This window comes from Chiloscyllium plagiosum, chromosome 4 (genome assembly GCF_004010195.1).
Source record: "Chiloscyllium plagiosum isolate BGI_BamShark_2017 chromosome 4, ASM401019v2, whole genome shotgun sequence".
Lineage (NCBI taxonomy): Eukaryota > Metazoa > Chordata > Chondrichthyes > Orectolobiformes > Hemiscylliidae > Chiloscyllium > Chiloscyllium plagiosum.
The window spans coordinates 32,848,195-32,869,379 of NC_057713.1; the positions used below are offsets into that span (position 1 = coordinate 32,848,195).

General features: G+C 38.4%; 1 protein-coding gene across 2 annotated transcripts in view; it reads left to right on the forward strand.

Annotated features, from left to right (window-relative positions):
- The window catches only part of oxsr1b (oxidative stress responsive kinase 1b), a 177,609-nt gene extending 162,073 nt beyond the window's left edge, over nt 1–15,536 (forward strand). For both annotated transcript variants that reach the window (XM_043687910.1, XM_043687911.1), the window contains exons 13-18: nt 102–314; nt 2,010–2,074; nt 6,616–6,668; nt 9,281–9,349; nt 9,805–9,869; nt 14,494–15,536. In XM_043687910.1, coding sequence (XP_043543845.1) covers nt 102–314; nt 2,010–2,074; nt 6,616–6,668; nt 9,281–9,349; nt 9,805–9,869; nt 14,494–14,568 — 540 coding nt within the window. In that variant the 3' untranslated portion in view covers nt 14,569–15,536. The remainder of the gene's footprint in view (nt 1–101; nt 315–2,009; nt 2,075–6,615; nt 6,669–9,280; nt 9,350–9,804; nt 9,870–14,493) is intronic.
- The last annotated feature ends 5,649 nt before the right edge of the window (nt 15,537–21,185 follow it).

The window sequence follows — 21,185 nt, forward strand, 5'->3', positions numbered from 1 at the left end:
CCGCCTTAATTTCTGACTTTAATACTGTGTTACTGTTTTAGGCAATCAGAAGGTGGAAAATGGGTTTGTATATTATTTTTGTGTTTCTTTTCAATTCATAGATTTTCGTGCCAGCAGAAATACCAGGCTCAAATATTCAGACTTCTGGACAAGTCCAGAAACAGCTACCTCAGCCAACACCAAAAGTACCTGCAACGACTCAAGCTAATCAATTTCCAGCTAATCAGCCTTCAGAAATACCAGTCCCAACACTAGCAGCAGTACCAGATCCCACCCTGCAAACTGCAGCTCAGCATCAACTACCAGCATCCCAGGTATGCTATACTTTTAGAAATGGACGAGTGTTTTAATTAAGAGCTGCATTAGCTCCAAAAACAAAATATTTGTCTAGGCTTCTGCTGAAGGTGATTCCCAAGCACACTACTTCAGTGGTAAGGACTATAACAATACTTCTTCACTATAAGAACTGCTTTTTGAGATTTTAGTGCTGCATCTTTATTCAAGAGATACATGTTACATGCGTTACAATGAGAATTAATATTTAATTTGAAGTTTGGATTCAATATTTTTCAAATTAGAAGTTTTTAAATCTCCTTTTATTTAGAAATGAAGCAAATCTTTGAGACTATCTCCAGTAATTTAGGATATGCAAAGAGGAATCAAGTCTAAAATGTCAGTTTAAAAATTACTTTCATCATTTATTTTTTATTCCTTGGGTGTGATGAACTGATTATTCGTGCATGCAGTGTGGTTGTTGCTGGCCAGACTGACATTTGTTACCCTTGAATGGAGTGATTTGCTCTTTTTTTTGAGATAGAGAAATCAAATCAATCATGTTCCTGTAAATCTGTGTGACTGCATGGGCTTAACCAAGTAAGAATGGCAGACTTTATTCCCTATGAGTTATTAGTGAATAGAGGGTGGCTATTACTGAGAATAGCTGTCAATTTTTCCCAGACACTGAATCCACCCACCTACCTCTCCCCTGCCCCCTGCCCTGATTCTTAGGTAAAGAGAGCACTAAAATAGAACATGAAACTGAATGCTGAAAATTAGAAGCGAAAACAGAAATTACTGGAGAATACTTTCTTTCCAAAATCTGCTGAGTTTCTTCATCAATATTTGTTTTTATTACATAAAGAGCATGGCTTAAAATGAACTTAGCGTCAGAATAACTGAAAAAGTGCCAGCTTTTGTAGAGCTGCTGTTATTTCCCCTACTCCAAAAGCACTTTGTATCGAGTACACTCTTTTTGATGAGCAAGTTGGCAAATGTAATTCCATCTCTGATCTTGTTACTTAGTAATAATGTTTTGGGTCAAAGGCGCAGATTCAGGGTTTTGAAAGACTATTTCAGGACTTGTGCTCTTCAATAGGTAATATAAGATGTGAAAGATTGACAGGAGTCTTGGTTGAGACCAAAGCATTTAAAACTTGAATTTACTTCATTCATGGGATACTGGTGTCATTGGCAAGGCTTTGAATAACTAGCTTTAGGTGTGCACTCAGTGTTATGTGAATTCTGGGATTTTGACAATATAATATCAGTCATAATTCTAACTGATTGGTATGTGGCTTGGAGGGGATCTTGCAGGTGCTGGAGAACTTGTGCCTCTGCTGGCTTTACCATTCTGTGTGGTCAAAGCCACAAGTTTTGGATCAGTTTAGATGTATCAAATGAGATTTCATGGGATTATAGAGCTAAAGCTGACAAATGGGCCTTTAAAGCCAAGATCTGTTAAGACCTATTTAAATCGTAGACAGTCTATAGGGGGGATGAATAATTAAGTTCCCACTGTAAGACACTCCATTGGCTTTAGTAAGAAGAAATTTGGCATAATTTTCTTTATTGTTACTGCAAATCTTTAAACATTCAACTGTAAATCTACATTTTTGAGCAAGTATTGCTGGCACCTTTTCACGGATTTGCACAGTTTTGAAAAAATGATAGTGTAATTCATCTTCCTATTCCTCTTATCTTTCTGCTGAACTGGTTGTTCTTGTTTTAAGCTTGTTCCTGGTTCTGCTGCTCCCGATTTGCACCAAACACCCATCAGCCTTGTGTTAAGATTACGGTAAGTGAAATTTGATCAGAGCATCTAATTATCTTGTCATGAAAACATAATTGCTTATAACTTTTATAATTCTATGGTATGTTCTGAGAAATATGAAATAAGTGTTATAACAATGATTTTATCATTTTCTTTAAAGAAGAGTCCCAGTTCAAACTGTTTGAGGACTGTTATATTGTTTGTGGGATTCACTGACCTTTGAAACCCATATACTCCCCATCACCAAGGCTGCCTACTTATTTTCCGTAATGATGCAGATCCCCCTCTACCTCGGCTTATCTGATGCTGCTAAAAGTCTCATTCATAGTTTTCTAAAATGCAGACCACCTATTTTAATAATCTCCTGATCAAACATGATAATTCAATATCAATAAACGTGAACTTATCCAAAGATGGCTTGTATCTGAATTTGCATTGACACATTTTCTCATGAATCCTGTGCCCACTGTCCTACACTGAAACTAAGTCTACCAGTACCTCAAAATGAATTACAAACAAAAACAAATTGCTGGAAAAGCCCAGCAGATCTGGCACCACAAGTCAGTGAACCCAGAATGTTAATTCTGATTTCCCTCCACAGGTTCTGCCAGACTTTGAGCTTTTCCAGTAGTTTCTGTTTTTGTTTGATTTCCAGCATCCACAGTTTTATTGGTGGTTAATTCTTAAAAATAAAGTCCACGCTTTTGTTTCCTGCCCACCTCTGCCACCTCCAACCCCCTCATGCTCTGGAAGACCTGCTCTCCAATTCTAGCCTTTTGTGGAGTCTCCGTTCCTTTTCTCAGATATTGGCTATGTCATCGGTTGTTTAATCCCCAAGACAATGAGAGTCACCCACTAAACCTTTTGGCTTTTACTAATCATTAAAAATAACCCCTTATAACCTACCTGTTTGATCAGGCTTTTGACCTCACCTCGGAAAATTTCCTTAATGTCTTGGTCTCACATCTTTGCTGATAATGTTTGCACACAGTGCCTTATGACATTTGACTACATTCAGGGCATTCTGAGTGCAGTTTGCCATTTGTTGAGTAGCTATTATTTCTCATAGTTATCCACCAAATGACAATCCATTTTCCGATATACTGTGATAGAATTCTTGCTCGTTAATAAGCAAGACATAATGATTATCTTTTTTAAAAAAAAAAACACCTCATGCTTTTCTGTATAAATGCACTGTGTAGTGTTGTCATGAAACATTTTTGGTTTGGTTTTATTGTTTCAGATTGATGCTAGTTTAATTAGTTTCTATTATAGTTGAAATTATTTGCTTTTGAATATGTTATTAGCAATGAGTACCGTTAACTATAATGTTTTGTAGTTATTTCTAATCAGTCTGTACAGAGATATTATTCTACACCTGGAACAAATTGAATGTGTACACTGCCTCCTAGCTCAACAAAGGGCTGCAACAGTGGTGCCACAAGAGCCACTAAATGTATACATTTTTTTTAAAATCAACCTGTTCAGAGATATTACACACCTGGGTTCCTGGCTGAAAGAGAGGAATGCTATTGTGGCACCAGAAGAGCCCTCTGACAACTAATTGTTTAGATATTTTTAATCAACCTATTCAGAAGTATTCTGTTTTCTGGAGTAGGTGAGATTTGAATCCTGGCCTTCTAGCTCAGACGTAGAGGCATTACCACTGCTGTAAAAGAGCTGTTACTAAACTAGGGTGAAGTTATAGATATTTGCTAAACAACCTTTTCAGATGTTATTACACTTTGAAACTTGAGCCCAGGCCTCCTGGAACTAAATACATTACAGATTGTTTTTGAATCAGCATATTCAGAGATGCTATTATCTCACCTGCTGCACAGATGTACAGGTCGTTCTGCTTTAACGTATTTCATTTAAGCAAATTTGCTGTAATGTAGTCGACGAGTTGGGGACCCCGTTTCTAAAGCACAAAGTTTTAAAATGTGTGGCCATAATGTGATTACATCACCAGCACTTCAGGCGCTGTTTCTAAAGCACGATGCTTCAGTAATGCTGGGTTGCACAATACAACCATTGCATTATAGAAGAGCTACCTGTATGCGAAACAGGCCTTCTGGACCAGTTATGGTCACAAGAGCCCTAAAAATACTTTGTATTTACACAGCCCCATCTCACACACAATAGCCACTCCGAGTCAGGGAATTGAACCCTGGTCTCTTGCATGCAACCAGGGATACTAACCACTACACTAAAGATGACCTTAATACTACTGCATGTGGTATTCCCAGGCACACTCCTATCGATGTACCACCCAGGTCTGAGTCTGCTTAGCTTCTGAGATCAGACATTTTCAGACTTGGTGTGGCTATAGCTAAACACATTAAAACATTTTTTTAAATAGGTGACAATGGGTTTTTTTTCTAATCAACCTGTTCAGAGATGTTATTACACATCCCTGGACTTGAGCTCAGGCCTCTGGTTCCAGGATTAGGGACTGTACCACTGCACCACAAGTGGGCCCCTCGAAGCAATTATTTTAACCTATTTTTCTAATCAATCTGTTCAAAGATGTTCTTACCCACCTCTGGAGCAGATGGGACTTGAACCCATGCCTCCTGGATGTGGCAGTACCACTGTGCCACAAGAGGGCCCCTCTAAACATATACTCATCCTTGCAAAATTATAGCCACTTTTGTGTAAAAGTTAGCTGGACATAATAGCTTCATTAGGCATCACCCTTAACTTACCACAATTTCATCCTGAATTACCAGATTTATGCAATCAATTGCTGAATTAATTTGCTTCTAGAGTTTGTTTTATTGTGAAGGCAAAGTTAGATTGCAAAGCCCAAAATTCAGAATGCCAAATTGGTTTAAAAAACAAAGGATTTGAATCTTGAAATAGTCACCAAGTGTATGAAAATGTCATTCAAAAGCTTAAAGCATTGATCCAGAAAGAAGAAAGTTAAGGGCATGCACATTTCGAGGTTTTGGAAAAGACGAAACTGGGATTATTCGTAATTCCATTAAATGTATTTTCAGCACAAGTGTTTGGCTCTGCAGCACAAAACTGGTACTGTTGAATTGTATATTGGAATTTTAATCACACTTTTAAAGCCTCAGTACTTTGTCAACAGCTTAGTTAAAATGTCCCTGTTCGTGACTTTGCAATTGTCATTTGCTTTTTAGAAATTAAAAATTTTTAACATCTAAAGAATAAATTCCAGAAAGAAAGTTTAAATTTACCTGTAATCTATTGCACTGTTAAGTATTCATTAACAATTCAAGTATTGGGATGTTGTACTTCTATTAAATGAATTTATTCTTTCAGGAACAGAGAGCTTTGTAAAAACTTGGTTCCTTGCATAAAGAGAGAAGTTGTCTTTTTTTTTAATTAAATTTTGCTTTAAAATAGATTTCCTGTTTTGGAAATGCAGAAGCCAATGCAAAAACAGTGAAGATAGCTCTGAAAGGACTCAAATGGTACTTGGCCAGTGGTAGAGAACTAGGATTTTAAGCAACAGATGGGGCCAAATGAAGTGATTAACGGAGGGGGTGGGGGTGGTGCTGCAGAATGACATGCAGAAGAACATTCTACCCTTTTTAATAGTGTGTTCACTGTTATCTTGAAGCCATTCAATTTCAGAAAAATTATCAATAGCCCTTTAAATTACTTGCTGCATAAGTGTCCTGCCTGTTAATGATATCCCAGGTTTAATGTCCACTCTAGAATTTGCTTGCTATTGAAGGTTTAGCTTTAAAGGTTAACCATTCAAAGCGATAAATTAACCATGTTTTCCAGGTACTGGGTGGCTGAGAATAGGGAAGATTTCTACTATGATATTAATCTCCCGATTCCCTCCTTATACTTGTCAGCACGTTCAAATATTACCAAGCACTCTTTTGTATATTACAGAATGGATCACTTCATAAACAAAGTTAGTGTAGCTGTAGAGCCATAATCCCAAAATGGAAGCAGCACCTTCAAACAGAAATTATATATTATGACTTAGCCTGAGAAATTTATTTTTACATAGAAATTTAAATGATTTCAACCTAATCAATATATCCTCATATTCCAACTACATTAAGGAAAAGAGATCATGTAGCACACTTAGAGCAGGTTGTGCAGCTTGCATTGTAGGCTTAAAAAAAATTCCTTTTTTGAAGAACAAAAAGGAAACAATTGAAGCAATCAATGGTGAGGAAAGCAATGTTGTGAAAACAAGATTTGGTGGATATCTGATCTCAAAATATATAAATAGAAAGTAAAGAAGGTAAAGAAAGATATAAGAAACAAATAAAGAGAATCGAACTTCTCCTAGATGTACACTTTTGACAGAAATGGCAGTACACTAAACACAAACATAAATGCAAAGCAAATGTAAACAGTATATTGTTGCATCTTACTGGAATTGCATGCTGGAAATCGAGCCATTATTCCTGGAGTTGTCACAAAAATTAAACTTTTTTTTTATAAAGTTACAAAATTCCCCAGCTTACTGACATTTAATGCCTGGGTTGATTTTTTTTTTTCCATCTATTTTTATCAACTTAACATGGAGTAGTGTTGTATAATTGGAAATTGTCTTTTCTACACCGCAGGAATTTGAAGAAGGAGCTGAATGACATAAGATTTGAATTTACTCCCGGTAGAGGTAAAATGTTTTTATTTTGTCCCATATCTTTGGTTTCCTTCAGGTGAGAGACTTGAATGTCAGGAACGTGCTGCTACTATTGAGGATTTATGTTTTCTGCCTCACTATAAGGTATTTTAATCCCAATTCCTGGAAAAAAATAACTGCAGCAATGTGTTTCTATATTCCCACACCCAGTCAGCCCAACAACTTCAGTTCCGAATCTTTTGACAAGCCATGTACAGGTTTGTAGTATGAGCTTTCACTTGGAAATATCAAGTCCCAAACATCCAATTAAAAAGTCTGAGGCTTCAAAACTCTTGAAGTCGCTAATGTGGAATACAGGTAAAAGTAGCTAAAATGGCCTGGCCTTGTGTAACACCTGGAACGACATAAGGTTGAAAGTAACTTTGTGAATAGCTGAGTATAACTTTCTAGTATTCTACTGATAGATTGTAAAAGGTTTCTCAATGACCCTGAATTCTGATGTAGCTTTGTAATACCTCTATAAATCTGAATATTGTGTCAGTTTGGTAAAACAATGAGGCAATTGTTTAATCAAGTCCAGCCAACCCTTAGTTGAAAACCCATGGTTTTCATCAGATATGGTAAGTCACCACACAGTTAATGTTCTTTGGTTAACAAAAGTTTTCCTTTTAGATTGTAGGATACTGAGAATTGGCAAATTCCTCCAATCATTTTCTAAATTGCAAATTGTAATGTTTATTGTTCAAATCTTTTCCTCCCTACCTTTTGTGTTCTCCAAACTACATTGAAGAAAGTGTGACGGGGGGGACGTGAATAAGTAAGTTTGCAGATGACAAAGATTGACGATGAGGAAGAAGGTCTTCGATTACAAGAGGAATTAAGTTGGTCAGATGTGCAGATAAGTGGTGGGTGGAATTGAATTTGGATCAAAGGTGTGAGGTGATCCACTGTAGAAGAAATAACATGACAAGGATGTACTCAATGAATGGTAGGACACTTGGAAACTTAGGGAAACAGGGCAAGCTTAGTGTGCATTTTCACAAATCAGATGGTTAATAGGGTAGCTAAGAAGCCATGTAGGACACTTGTTTTTATCAGTCATAGCATAGATTATGTTGGAACTGTACAGAACTTTGATGAGCCCACAGCTGGAGTAGTGTGCACAGTTCTAGTCATTATACTATAGGAAGGGTGTGTTTGCACAGAAGATCTTGCAGATGAGATTCAGCAGGATGTTATGTGAAATGGATCAGCTCATCTACGAAGAGGTGCTGGATAAGCTCAGGTTGTTTTATTTAGAGCCGAGAAGACTAAGAAGGGACCTGATTAAGGCGTATAAGACGGAGAGGCATGGACAGAATTGATAAATAGCAGCTGTTAAATGATCATTATCAAGGGGGCATAATTTTAAGGCAAAAAGTAGAAAATTTAGAGGAAAATTGTTTTTCACGAAGACATTGAATCTAGAATGCCTGGGAGGATAATTGCGGTCGACGACCTCTCAACCTTTTAAAAAGTACTTCGATGAGCAATGGAAATGTCTAACATTCAAGGCTCTTGGTCAAGTGCTAGAAAGTGGGGCTAGTGTAGATTGAGTACTTTTTTCTCAGTGCAGATGCAATGGACTGTAGGGCCTCTTCTATACTGTATGATTCTGTGATATGTTATGTTTCCCTGTCACATTGACCCTGCTTAAAGCCTTACTACTTTCGTGCTGTGTCTCAAAATTGTCTATATAATTTGCTTACTTCTGCCTTCTGGTTCCTACATACCAATTAGAGGCATGAGTTACCCTGTTCTGCCATTCATTAAGGTCATGGCTGATCTCATTGTAGCTTCCGCTCCACATGCCTACCCACCTCCAGGAACCTTTGACTTCCTTGCAAATCAAAATTCTATCTTGCCTGAATGTGTCTCTGAGGAAGTGTTCCAAAGACACTCGATGCTCTGAATGGGGAAGAAAAGTTCTCATCAGCTAAAATGGAAGCCCTTCATTTTTAAACTGTCCCTAGTTCTTGTCTGTTTGACTTGGGGAAACATTCTTTTAAGCATCATTTTGTAAAGTTTCCTCAGGTGTTTATATTTTCTCAAAATAATTCCCTCCCATCCCAAGTGTCAAGTTAGCTTGAAACCTCCCTGTTTGAGTATTAGTCTCAGTTCTCTTCAGGTGCGCTTATCTGGCCTGTACTATCTCAACTCACCCAAAATCAGTCCTGATGTCTAAAGAATCTAAAACCCTTCCTTTTGCAGCTACACATTTTCTGCTGTGTCCTTCTATATGTATTAGCACATGTCGTGAAGAGTAATCTATAGGTTCACAGCCTTCAGTTTCTGCTTGCTTTTCCTAATTCTCCCAAGTTTACACTCATTCCTCTTTCTACATATATCATTTTTAACAATCTTTACACATCTTTGAGTGTTCACAATCCTTCAGAATACTGTTTTGTGACATCCTTGAACCTGGATTGAAATCGGGTCCTTCATGGTCAGGATGCCCGAGTTCTACTTTGAACAATACCAAGCCTACATTGTGAGAGACAAAAATATCTTGCTTGCCATACCATAGTTCAAATTATAGATGATCATTTAACATTTTTAAGTAATTAACAGCTGTAATTAACAATTGCATACATTTGCTCTGGCAGATACAGCAGATGGTGTTTCCCAGGAACTTGTCTCTGCAGGTCTGGTTGATGGAAAAGACGTAGTAATAGGTAACTTCTGATTTTAAGGATTTTTTTTAAAATGTGGAGTTGGGGAAGAATATTCTCTCTTTTTCTCTCCTGCGCATGCTCGCACGCTTTTTTTTCTCTTTCACGTGCTTGCACTCTCACCACTGGAAATACTATAGAGGATATGTCACTGGGCTGGTCACCTTGAGACCCAGATTAATAGTGCTGAAAACAGAAGCTCAAATTCTACCATGGCTCTCAAATATATATTTAGTTTTTGAATAAAGACAATAAACTGCCAGAACTTCTCAAGATACCTTGATACCTGTATCTCTTGATGGAAAGTTCTTGGAACAAGTTCATTTAATAATCAATCAGGATGGATTCAGTTTGAGTTGGACTAGGGTAACATTAGGTCTTCAACTCTCATAGATATACTAAAATCTTACCAACAAATATAAATGACTAACTTAAATATTTGATGTGCTTTTAAATAGTCGCAGCAAATCTACAGAAAATAGTGGATGAACCAGCTGCAAATAGATCTGTCACTTTCAAATTGGTGAGTATAACGTTTCTATAGTAGTACATGTGTCACTATCATTAATGAGTATTTCAGATTCAGGAAAGAGAAAGCATATGAGGTGGGTGCACAAATGCAGGAAAGTTAATTGCAACTCTCTGGTCCATGTGTTTCTGAGCTGCTATGTGTCGCTCATTTGCTTTGTGATTCACTTGGGATGGAGGAAAAGTCTGAGAGATCTCAAAGGAAAGTGTTTTAGAGTTAAGTAAAATGTTTTGGAAAGGTGTAAAATTTACAAAGGAGATGGCTTCTGGGAGGATTGGAGGATTTTGTCACTTGGGAAAATGACTTTCAACAGAGTCATTGACTAACCCATCAGTTGAATTCTGTATTATTATTATTATTGTGTGTTTTGAGCTATAACTTCACTCAAAAAAATCTAATGCAGCAAAAGCATCACAAGCCTATAATTTGCTAAATACGTGCTCATAAGGGCACTGAATTCAGTTTCACAGATTGGGAGGACAGTCACAAACATATGAATCAAGCACTGGGAGAGAGAGGATCGTTGTCCGTAAGAGCAAAGATTTGGAAGCAGAATTAGGCTATTCAGCCCATCAAATCTAATCCACCATTCAGTCTTGGCTGAGCAGCCCCAAACTCCTGCTTTCTCCCCATAACCTATGATTCCCTTACTAAGGAAGAATCTATGTATCTCTGTCTTAAATACACTCAATGACTTTGGTCTCCACAACTTTCTGAGGTAATGAGTTCCACAGATGTGCCACTATCTGGCTGAAGACGTTCCTCCCCCATCTTTGTTCTCAGGGTCATCCCTTCACTCTAAGGATATGCCCTTGAATCTTACTCTCCCATACTATTAGAATCATAGAATCTCTACAGTGTGGAAACAGGTCCATCAGCCCAACAAATACACACCAACCCTCCAAAGAGTAACCTGCCTAGACCCATTCCTCTAATACACGAATATACCTAACCTACATATCCCTGACTACTATGGGCAATTTAACATTGCCAGTTCACCTAATCTGCTAATCTTTGGATTATGGGAGGAAACCTACGCAGACACAGAGCATGTACAAACTCCACACAGTCACCCAAGGTGGGAATCGAACCCAGGTCCCTGGCGCTGAGAGGCAACAGTGCTAACCACTAAGCCACCTATTGGAAACATCATCTCCATGTCCTCTCTATCCAGGCCCCTCAGTATTCCCCTTATCCTTCTAAAATCCACAGAGTACAGACCAAGAGTCCTCAACCATTCCTCATATGACAAGCCTTTCGTCTCCGGGGTCATTCTTTCCTCCTCAAAGGCCATCTCATCCTTCCTTAGACACAGCCCAAAACTGCTCAATATTCCACATTTGCCAGTACCTTGCCCCTATAGTCTGTTATTTAGCAGTCTTCTGTGCAGCACCTTGTTTTGGAAATCTAAATAGATTATGCCCACTGGCCATCCTTTTTCTAACTTGCTCATTACCTCCTCAAGGAATTCTAACAAATTTGACCAGAGCCTGATTCAGTTTGTCGTACATCCCTCCTCTTGTATTTTAGCTTTCTTGAAATGAATGCTAACATTGCATTTGTTTTCCTAAGTACCAACTGAACCTATATGTAAACCTTAAGAGAATCCTGAACTTGAACTCCCATATCCCTTTGTGCTTCAGAAATCTGAAGTACATCTCTGTTTAGAAAGTAGTCTACATCACTATTCTTCAAAGTGTATAACCTCTCACTTTCCCACATTCCACTACTTTGCCCACTCTCCTAGCCTGTCCAAGTCTTTCTGGAGCCTCCCTTCCTTAACACTACCTGTCCCTCCACTCATATGCAAACTTAGCAACAATGCCCTTATTCCAGATCAGAGTAATGAATAGTTGTGGTCCTAACACTGACTTATGCGGAACTCCATAAGTCACTGGGTGTCATCCTGAAAAAGATGCTTTTATCCCCACTCTCTGCTTTCTGCTAGTCAGCTGACCCACTATCCATGCCAGTACCTTGTCCCTAACACCATAGTCTGTTATTTAGCAGTCCCCTGTGCAGCACCTTGTTTTGGAAATCTAAATAGATCATGCCCACTGGCCCTTCTTTGTCTTACTTGCTCATTACCTCATAGAATTCTAACAAATTTGTCAAGCATGACTCCCCTTGAAGAAGCTGTCTGGACTTTGGCCTATTTTCCCATGCACTCCCAAGTAATCCATAATCTTGTTCTGAATAATGGACTCCAAAATCTTACCAACCACCGAGGTCATGCTAACTAGTTTCTTGTCTTCTGTCTCCCTCCCTACCTTGAACAGGTTACATTAACCATTTTCCAGTCCTCTGGGACACACTATAACTATGATTCCTGAAAGATCACCACTAATGACTGCATTATCTCCTCAGCTAGCTCCTTCTGAACCCTGTTGCATACTGGTGAAAACTGACGCAAAGAACCTATTCAGTTCTCTGCCATTTCTTTCTACCCCATTACTATTTCTCCAGTGGTCCAATGCCTAATTATCTTTTATATATCTCAAAAAGTATTGGAAATTTCTATAATATTACTTGCTCGCTTACCCTCCTAATTCATCTGCATTGCTTTTCTAAGTTGTCCTCTGCTAGTTTTAAAAGCTGCCCACTGATCTTCACCACACTTTATGCTTTTTCTTTCTGCTTTTTTGCTGTCTCTGACTTTCCTTGTCAGCAATGGTTAACTCATCCTCCCCTTAGTATGTTTCTTCTTGTTTGAATGCATGTCTACTCTGCCTCCCAATTGTCCCAGGAACTCCTGCCATTTCTGCTCCACTGTCTTCCCTGCTAAGCTCCCCATCCAAACAACTCTGGCCAACTCCTTTCTCATGTCTTTGTAGTTACCTTTACTCAGTTATCATACTGTTGTATCTGATTCCAGCATCTCCCACTCCAGTTACAGGGTGAATTTTATCATAGTGGTCATGCCCCTAAGGGTTACCTTAAGTCCTTAATCACATCACCAAATGCAGAATCGCCTGTTCCTTACTTGGCTCTACTATAAGCTACTCCAAAAAAACATCTCATAGACTTTCCATGAACACTTTTTTTGGAATCCGCTACCAACCTTATTTTCCCAGTCCACCTGCATATTGAAGTCACTCATCATTATCGTAAGAAAGGTGCTATTACATGACTTTTCTGTCTTCTGAATTATTTTCTACCCAATAGCCTGACTACTGCTAGGAGACTTGTACGTAACTCCTCTTGGGGCCTTTTTTCCTCTCTGCGGTTCTTCAAATCTGCCTTCTGCTTGTATCACTTTGTTATATCAATTTAATTTCAATTTGTACTAACGAGGCAATCCCACTCTGTCTGCATATCTGCATGTCCTTTCATTAGGGTGTGTATCCTTGGATATTTGGTTGCCAACCCTAATCTCCTTGCAGCAAATGATGCCCATATGATGCCCATATTATCGCACCTGCCAATTTCAATCTCGCCAATTTGCATTTCCGTCCATCAATCATGGAAGTGGAGCAAGGAATTAGAAGGGCCAGTAGTATGTGGCTTTGTCACAAAGGTTTCAGTTCAGCAGCAAAGATGTCTGGCTTTAATCAAATGGAACCTTAGTGAGACTGTTTCCTGGAATACAATGCAAGTTTAGACCCCCTTGTTTTAGGAATTTAGAAAAAATATAAGAGCCCAAATACACCATTAAGATCTTTCAACCTTCGTTCAAAATGAATTGCCTCTTATTCTAAAACCATGTCCCCTTGTTTGAGATCCCATGGCCAGGGGAAACATCTTTTCTACACCTACTCAGTCAAAATTAAGAATTTCGTCAGTTTCTAAGATCTCATCGTTCTTCCAAAATCTAACGAATACAGGCCCAATTTCTACAATCTGTCTCGTTGGACAATTCTGCAGTCCAATGAATTAGTCTGGTGAACTTCCTAAGAATGGTTAATAGCAAATATAACCATTCTTAACTGGATGAAAACTACACACTCTACTCCAACTGCAGTGTCACCAAACACACACTGTACAGAATCATGATATTCAGCATGTAAAAGTGGCCATTTGGATCACCAGGTCTGTACCAGTGTTTCTACTGCCTGATGTAATTATGTTCTGCAACAAGTAGCATTTGTGTATACTGACATTCAGCAAGAATTGGGAGCTTTGAATGCTGACACTTTTTTTCATCCCGAGATTATATCCCAACTAATTGGAGCAGCCTGAGTAACATGGCTGAAATTTAGCAAACTCAACAAAAATTGAATTAACCTATTCTGAGGCATCATGCATAGAATGTCAAGCCTAAATGTAGCAGTCAGACCGAACTGGGTTAGAGGCAAGAAATTTGTAACAAAATGTGTAAATGCAATGGAGTCATATTTTGAAGTCTCACTTTTGCCCTTTGCCCTTGGATATTAAAACAGTGTTAAACAATGTTTCTTATTAATGATGAAATGCAGGAGAATCTTTTTTAGTTGACTGAAGAGTAGTAATTCACTTGCTGTGCAGATTGTGTTTGGAGATGCAGAACTAACATGTTCCAGCAGCACCAAACATCATAAAAGGTTCATGATAAATATTATATTGGAAAAAATGGCAGTAAATTCATGCATGTGTACCTTTTTTTTTGTTGTGATATTAATGCATTCTTTTTGATCCACAGGCTTCCGGTGTTGAAGAATCAGATATTCCCGATGATGTTAAACTCATAGGATTTGCACAACTTACCATTAGTTAAGTCACACTACAACCAATAAAACCTGCCGACGCCATCTGTGAAATAGGTATCTCACTGGTGTTGGTCTGAGGAAACTTGTACTGCCAAAGAGTGATGACATATGCCTGTAGAACTTGCAGCATTTAATCCACTGCCCCCCTCCCCCCTTTACCCTGTAACAACAATCTCCAAATAGAAAGTGAATTGAGCATTTGCTTGCAGTATCCTAACAGAACAATCGCCATCAAGAGCTTTCCAGAACGTTCCAGCTTGCAGATTTCCCATATGATACAGGGTGCCTGCTGTAGGTGACTACAGAATTGTCAGCTCTCATCTGCTATTATCCTCCTCCTCCTTAAAATTGCCTTATTTTTTGACAGAACTTTATTAAATCGGTTATTTAAAAAATCTCTTCCCCAGGGTACTCAATGAGACCTAGTGTAGCACATTAAAAATTGTCGTTTCAGTAACTCGTCTTTAATTTGTGATTAGTTTACTTTAATCACACAATTTACAAAGATTAAATGAACATTGAGCAATACTTCTTTAAAAGTGCAGTCTATGTGAATTGTACTTTCCAAAGGATTGCAACCCAAAAACAGTGGGCTGAATTTCTTCCTTTTTTTTTCCTCCTTGTTTGCGCTTACTGCGCACTAGAGCTACCTGGGTGCATCATTAACTGCCTTTTGACGTAACCTAAAGTAGTTTTTTGTTTATGTGGAGACAGTAAACCAGAATATAAATATTGAGGAAAAAATATCACTGAGGGTGAAGTCTTTTCCTTTTTTCATTTATATAATAAAAAAGTATTATGGCACGATCTGTAGCCTACCTTCATAATTTGCAGATGGAGTGTGCGTGTAAAACAAAAAAAATTACACAGCAATTTGCCTGGTACCAATGTGAGAAGTTGGCATTAAGGTTGTTTTGAACTGTCAGAACTTTTAGTACAAAAATAAATTTAAAAATTGCAGCTGCTGAACAGCCAATTGTATGTTGTAATTCTCTTCATAGATTGAGTTGTTTTGTTTAGATTTCTGCAGATGTCTTTAGTTTTAAGTAACACCATGTTGGATTTGTTAAACTTCTTGGAGCTCACATTTGGGTTGCAAAATGAAAATAATGAGATGCCACCTTGAAAAAGCTCCGGCAACAATATTGTGCAATCTCTTGCTACTATTATGATATACAAAGAGTTGCATCTAAGCCAATACACTTAAAATCTGTGCTAATTATCTAGTGTGATCCTCTTAATTCATTTAATGCAAGTTTTAATCATCATGACAGAACTGTAAAATATTATGCTAGTGCTAGACTATCTCAAATGTTCCCAAAATAGAGCAGAATGTAAAATTGTTTATTTTAATTCCTTTAGACATGGGTTGAGAATTTTGCATGCGTACCATTCATCTTTATCAACTTCTACTGACAACACTATCTTGAATGCAACGAATTAGCCTTGCGATAGTAATTGAATGACAAATGCAATAGAAACCCCCAATATAGTTATTCACTATCTTAGGTGGATGGGGTAAGATGTGGAGGTGGTGGTGCTGGCAGGTGGGAAGGGTGGTTTATATTGCCTTGCATAACAGTTTGGAAATTAGTTGCCTTGTTTTGCACAGTTTGGGTAGGTTGTGAGTTTGGGAGGGAGCTGAGATTCCCACTTTTACTGCATGTCACAATTCAGTATGTGTAATCAAAAATGTAAAAATCATCATACTTTTGCATTTGAAAGATATTAAATGCTTTCTAAGGAGATGGCTTCTTCCCTCCCTCCCCTGTCAATCTCCAATCATTAACATACCCAGGGGACTCCTGACCTAACCTGTGCAACACTGTTAGCAACCACAAAACCAATGCTCTCATTAGTCAAAAATAATAATTTTCTTAAACATATACTTAAATTTGAGGAGGGCCTTTCACCTGTATTAATTCACCATGGAGAAAGATCCTACAGTTTCCTGTATCAGTAGCTTAATCTAAATATTTCTTAATTGATTCCAAGGTACTCACCACTCTATCTGAAATGTTATTCAAATGTTGAGGAATTATTTCTTGATCCTCGTTCTAAATTTACATTTTACTAGTTGACCTGTGTCCTTTGTCCTATAGTCAGTTTAATTTAAGCAGTATTTCCCATTAACTTCTAATTCTTCAGCTATCTTGGAAACAGCTGTAATCTTTCTTTCCTGAAAATCAACAAGTGCAGAATGAAACCCAGAATTGTCCAGCAGCTGTGTTCATGAGCTGTGGTGCACCTGCCTCCGATGGACATAAAATCTGATGACGTTGCAGATCCCAGTTTGAAAGCACACATAAGGAAGAAAATAGTAACTGGAGCTATCTTATCACATAGATTGGTTAGACTTGCAGTGGTTTTTAACTACCTTTGAAAAATAATCAACTTGATGTTTGAAGAGATGCCTGTAAGAGGCATGTACATTTTGAAATAACTGCACTTGAGTGAGTTGTATTACTGTGTAAATACTGCAATTTTTTTATAATTTTAAAATTACTGAGTCTTTCACAGTTGGCCTTGGTATTCATTTACTGGCTTTTTGAATGATTTCAGAAAATGAATTCTGGCTTTGGTAGGGAACCTATTTCAATTTGTCTTCCAACACATGGGAATTATAGGATCTTTTACGTGACACACCTGCATGATTTTTAACTATTTTTTTTCTAAGCTTGTATAGACATAGCCTTAGTTACTTTATTAATATATACCTATTAACTGGGACTGAGGACTCCTGTCACTAAGGCTAACTCTCAACCTGGTGTCATGCTGATTGTAACACAACAGAGGTGTAATATATCATGATCACTTTTTTTCAACATGATTGTGTTTTGGATTTGTTGCATGGTTTTGCTAATTCCTTTTAATCAATAAACAGCAAACTGTCTATTGTTGTGCATTTGAAGGTGAGATTTTACCATCCTGGTATCTAGTAACTCTCTTTGAGTAGGCATAATCAAAACTTATAACTAGATAAAGACTTGACCAATCCAGCCATTTCATTCCAACCAGAAGATGATAGGTTGCGTTTGTATATCATCTCAGCCAGGTATCGCTCAGATAGTAACATTCTCATCCTCCATGGGTTCAAACCTGACTCCACTGACATTTTGGTGCAGTACTCAGTGCAGAGTCTTGAACAAATGCAAGGGAAATCTCCCCAGTGTCCTGGCCAATATTTATTCATCAGCAAACAGCACCGAGACAATAAACTGGTCAGTGTCATGATGTTTTCGAGAATCTGTATATGATTTGGTTGCAGTGTTTCCTGCATTACTGCGGTAGCTACATTTCAAAAATTACTTAATTGAAATGTGATTTGAATATCCTGAAGCATGAGGATAACTGGAAGTTTATTCTTTTGGACATTTCAGAACGTCAGGATATATTTTGGCAATAAATTACTTCAGTCAGCAAAATAATGAATGGCTCAGCTGTCTAAATTTGCCCCTCGAAAAGCAGCAGTGTGACGGATGGTCTTTTTATTTGCTGTTATTTAAAGGAGAAATGTTAGCAGCGCTACTGAGTTCTTTTCTCCTTTTAGAATCGAGTCTTGGGACATCTAACCTGAGCAGGCCATAACCTGTTTAACATGAGATCTCTACTCTTTTTTTCTATTAATATTTCTGTAACCCTTTTCCAAAAGGCATTGATCCAGTTCCTACAACTAATCAGAATGAACAATCATATTGTCTACATTGTTGCTACATATACTCATCCTTAAGACTATATAGGCTTGTTCATTTCACTGTTGGAACTAAGCAGTCCTTGAGAATTAGTTGTGATGGAGTCAAGATTATCTTTTTGATGAGCTCAGGGCACCCCCACTTCCAAAAGGTTGCCCAACAGGAGGCAAGTGTTGGGGAGGCATAATTTAGATACTGAAGAGACTTACTGATTGGCCACAAAAGTCCTCGATAGGCTCAAGGACTACCTGATATCTTTCCCACCCACAGTGGGAGACCCAGTATTAGGTGTAGAAGTCAGTGGAAACACTACCCACTTTATGAACCGTCCTGTCTTCAAATATGTGGCCAATAGGCAGGGCTGCAAAATCCAGGCTGTAGTGTCTGAGTATGTTCAGATCAAATCAGCTATGCTGTGGGAGATGCTAAGAATGAAATTGTCAAAGGAACTGTCTTTGACTCAATATCTGCAACCTCCTGTTCATCCTTAACAGGAGTCTTATTGGCAAAAGCATAGCAATCATGCCAGCAGGAAGTATGTAATCCCACAAAGGACATGGTTGGAATGAGGAACAAATAAACATTTACATACAACAGTAACAAAGATTTTGACTATGATAAGACCAGCTCTGAGGCAAAGGATGTGGAAAAAAACCTCCACTCGAAAGTTGATCATTAGTACTGAACTATAAATTCTATGGATATAGATTGCCTTCAAAATGATAGATGTAGGATTTCCAGCACATGTAGTTCACCCTGTGTTGAAGTGTTGACCTGCTGATCACGCATCAGAAATATGAAGTGGACAAATGCTGATGTCAAGCAGCTTATCAGGCTTTAACACTTTAACTGAAACTTGAGCATGCACATTCCAAATGACAGCTAACCAAGTGCTTTGTGAGGAATGTCACCCCACTAATTTTATTTAAAATGTCAGTCTTTTGCTTTTATGCAGTTTGTGCTCGTATTGTGATGCTTTTTTGGAGGAGTTTTATTGAGTTACTGGATTTTAGAAGTAGAACCTCCTAACAAAGTAAAGGATTTATGACTTTAAGAGGCTGATACGATTTGGAGTGAAAACAACTTTGGTCTGCAAACAATTGGGAGATGGAGCTGAAATATATGAGAAAGTTGGGGGGAAAAAGAAATGGAAGAGAATGAGGACAATCCACGAAGTGTCTGCTTACCCAACAGGCTTCTGGAAGCATGTCAGTCTACCTCCGTCTCAGCCAGATGCAATGCTCAATGTCTGCAGTTGCCCAAAGAGTTAGTCACAAGTCTCTCGTTTCTTCCAGGACATTTATAATGGGGTCTGAAGAAAAGGCAGAAGAATTGAACACATACTTTGGTTCTGTACTGGGAAGAGAATACAAATAACCTCCCAGAAATGTTGGAGAACTAAAAGTCTCGTGAGAGAGCAGAATTGAAGGAAATTGGAATCAGTAAGAAAATAGTGCTGAGGAAATAAGTGCATTCAAAGGCTGCCTGGTAATCCACATCTTAGTGTACTAAAGGAAGTGGCCCTGACATTATTGGATGCATGGATGGTCATCTTCCAAAATTCAATAGGCTCTGGAACAGTTCCTACAGATTAAAGAGTAACAAATGTAATCCTACTATTTGAAAAGGGGGAAGAGAGAGAGAAATAAAAAAACAATTACACAGCAGTTTAGCTAACATTGGCAATGCGAAAATGCTAGAGTATTACAAAAGATGTGACAACAACATTTGGAAAATGTTGATTGGATTGGATAAAGCCAGCATGGGTTCATTAAAAGTAAATCATGCTTACCATATCTACTGGAGCTTTTTGAGTATGTAACCAGTAGAGTAGATAAGAGAAAGCCAGTGTATGTGGTGTATTTTGATTTTCAGAAAGCTTTTGATGAGGTCTCACAATACTTTTAGTGGATAAAATGAAAGTACACTGGATAGAGGTTAATATATTGGCACAGATCAAGAACTGGTTGACAGACCGGAAACTGTGAAGGAATAAATGAATTTTGTTTTTGAGTGCCAGGCAATGACTGGATACGACAAGGATCAGCGATTGGGCCCCAGCTAGTCAAAAAATGACCTCTATGAGGGAACCAAATGCAACATTTCCAAGTTTGCTGACACTAAGCTGGGTGGGACTGAGTTGAGGAGGATGCAAGGTGACTTCAGGGTGATTTAGACAAGTTGACTCAGTGGACAGACATAGTACAGTGTGACTCAATGTGAAGTTATATGCTTTGTTGTGAAAAACAGCAAAGTGTGTTATTTAAATGGAGATACATTGGGAAATGTGGATGTAGAAAGGGTTCTGGGTGTCCTTATACATCAGCCAAAGAAAGTAGACTGGCAGGTGCAGCAAAGGAATTAGTATGGCATATGGTGCAACCACATCTGGAGTAACTAGCAGTTTTAGTCACCCTACCTAAGAAAAAATATACTTGTCATAGGGGGAATGCAGTAGAGGTTCACTGGATTAATGATGTGTTGGGAAGGACTGTCTTATGAGGAAAGATTGGTTCACCTGGGCCTGCATTCAGCTTTGAGGATAAGGTCATCTTCAAAGTTTGTGCGAAGATTTGTAGCTCGGGTGCTCGTTGTTGTGGTTCTGTTCGCCGAGCTGGAAGTTTTTGTTGCAAACGTTTCGTCCCCTGGCTAGGCGACATCAGCAGTGATTGGGAGCCTCCTGCGAAGCGCTTCTTTGATGTTTCCTCCGGTGTTTATAGTGGTCTGTCCCTGCCGCTTCCGGTTGTCAGTTTCAGCTGTCCGCTGTAGTGGTTGGTATATTGGGTCCAGGTCGATGTGTTTGTTGATGGAGTTTGTGGATGAATGCCATGCCTCTAGGAATTCCCTGGCTGTTCTCTGGGGAGAAAGTGAGGTCTGCAGATGCTGGAGATCAAAGTTGAAACTTTATTGCTGGAACAGCACAGCAGGTCAGG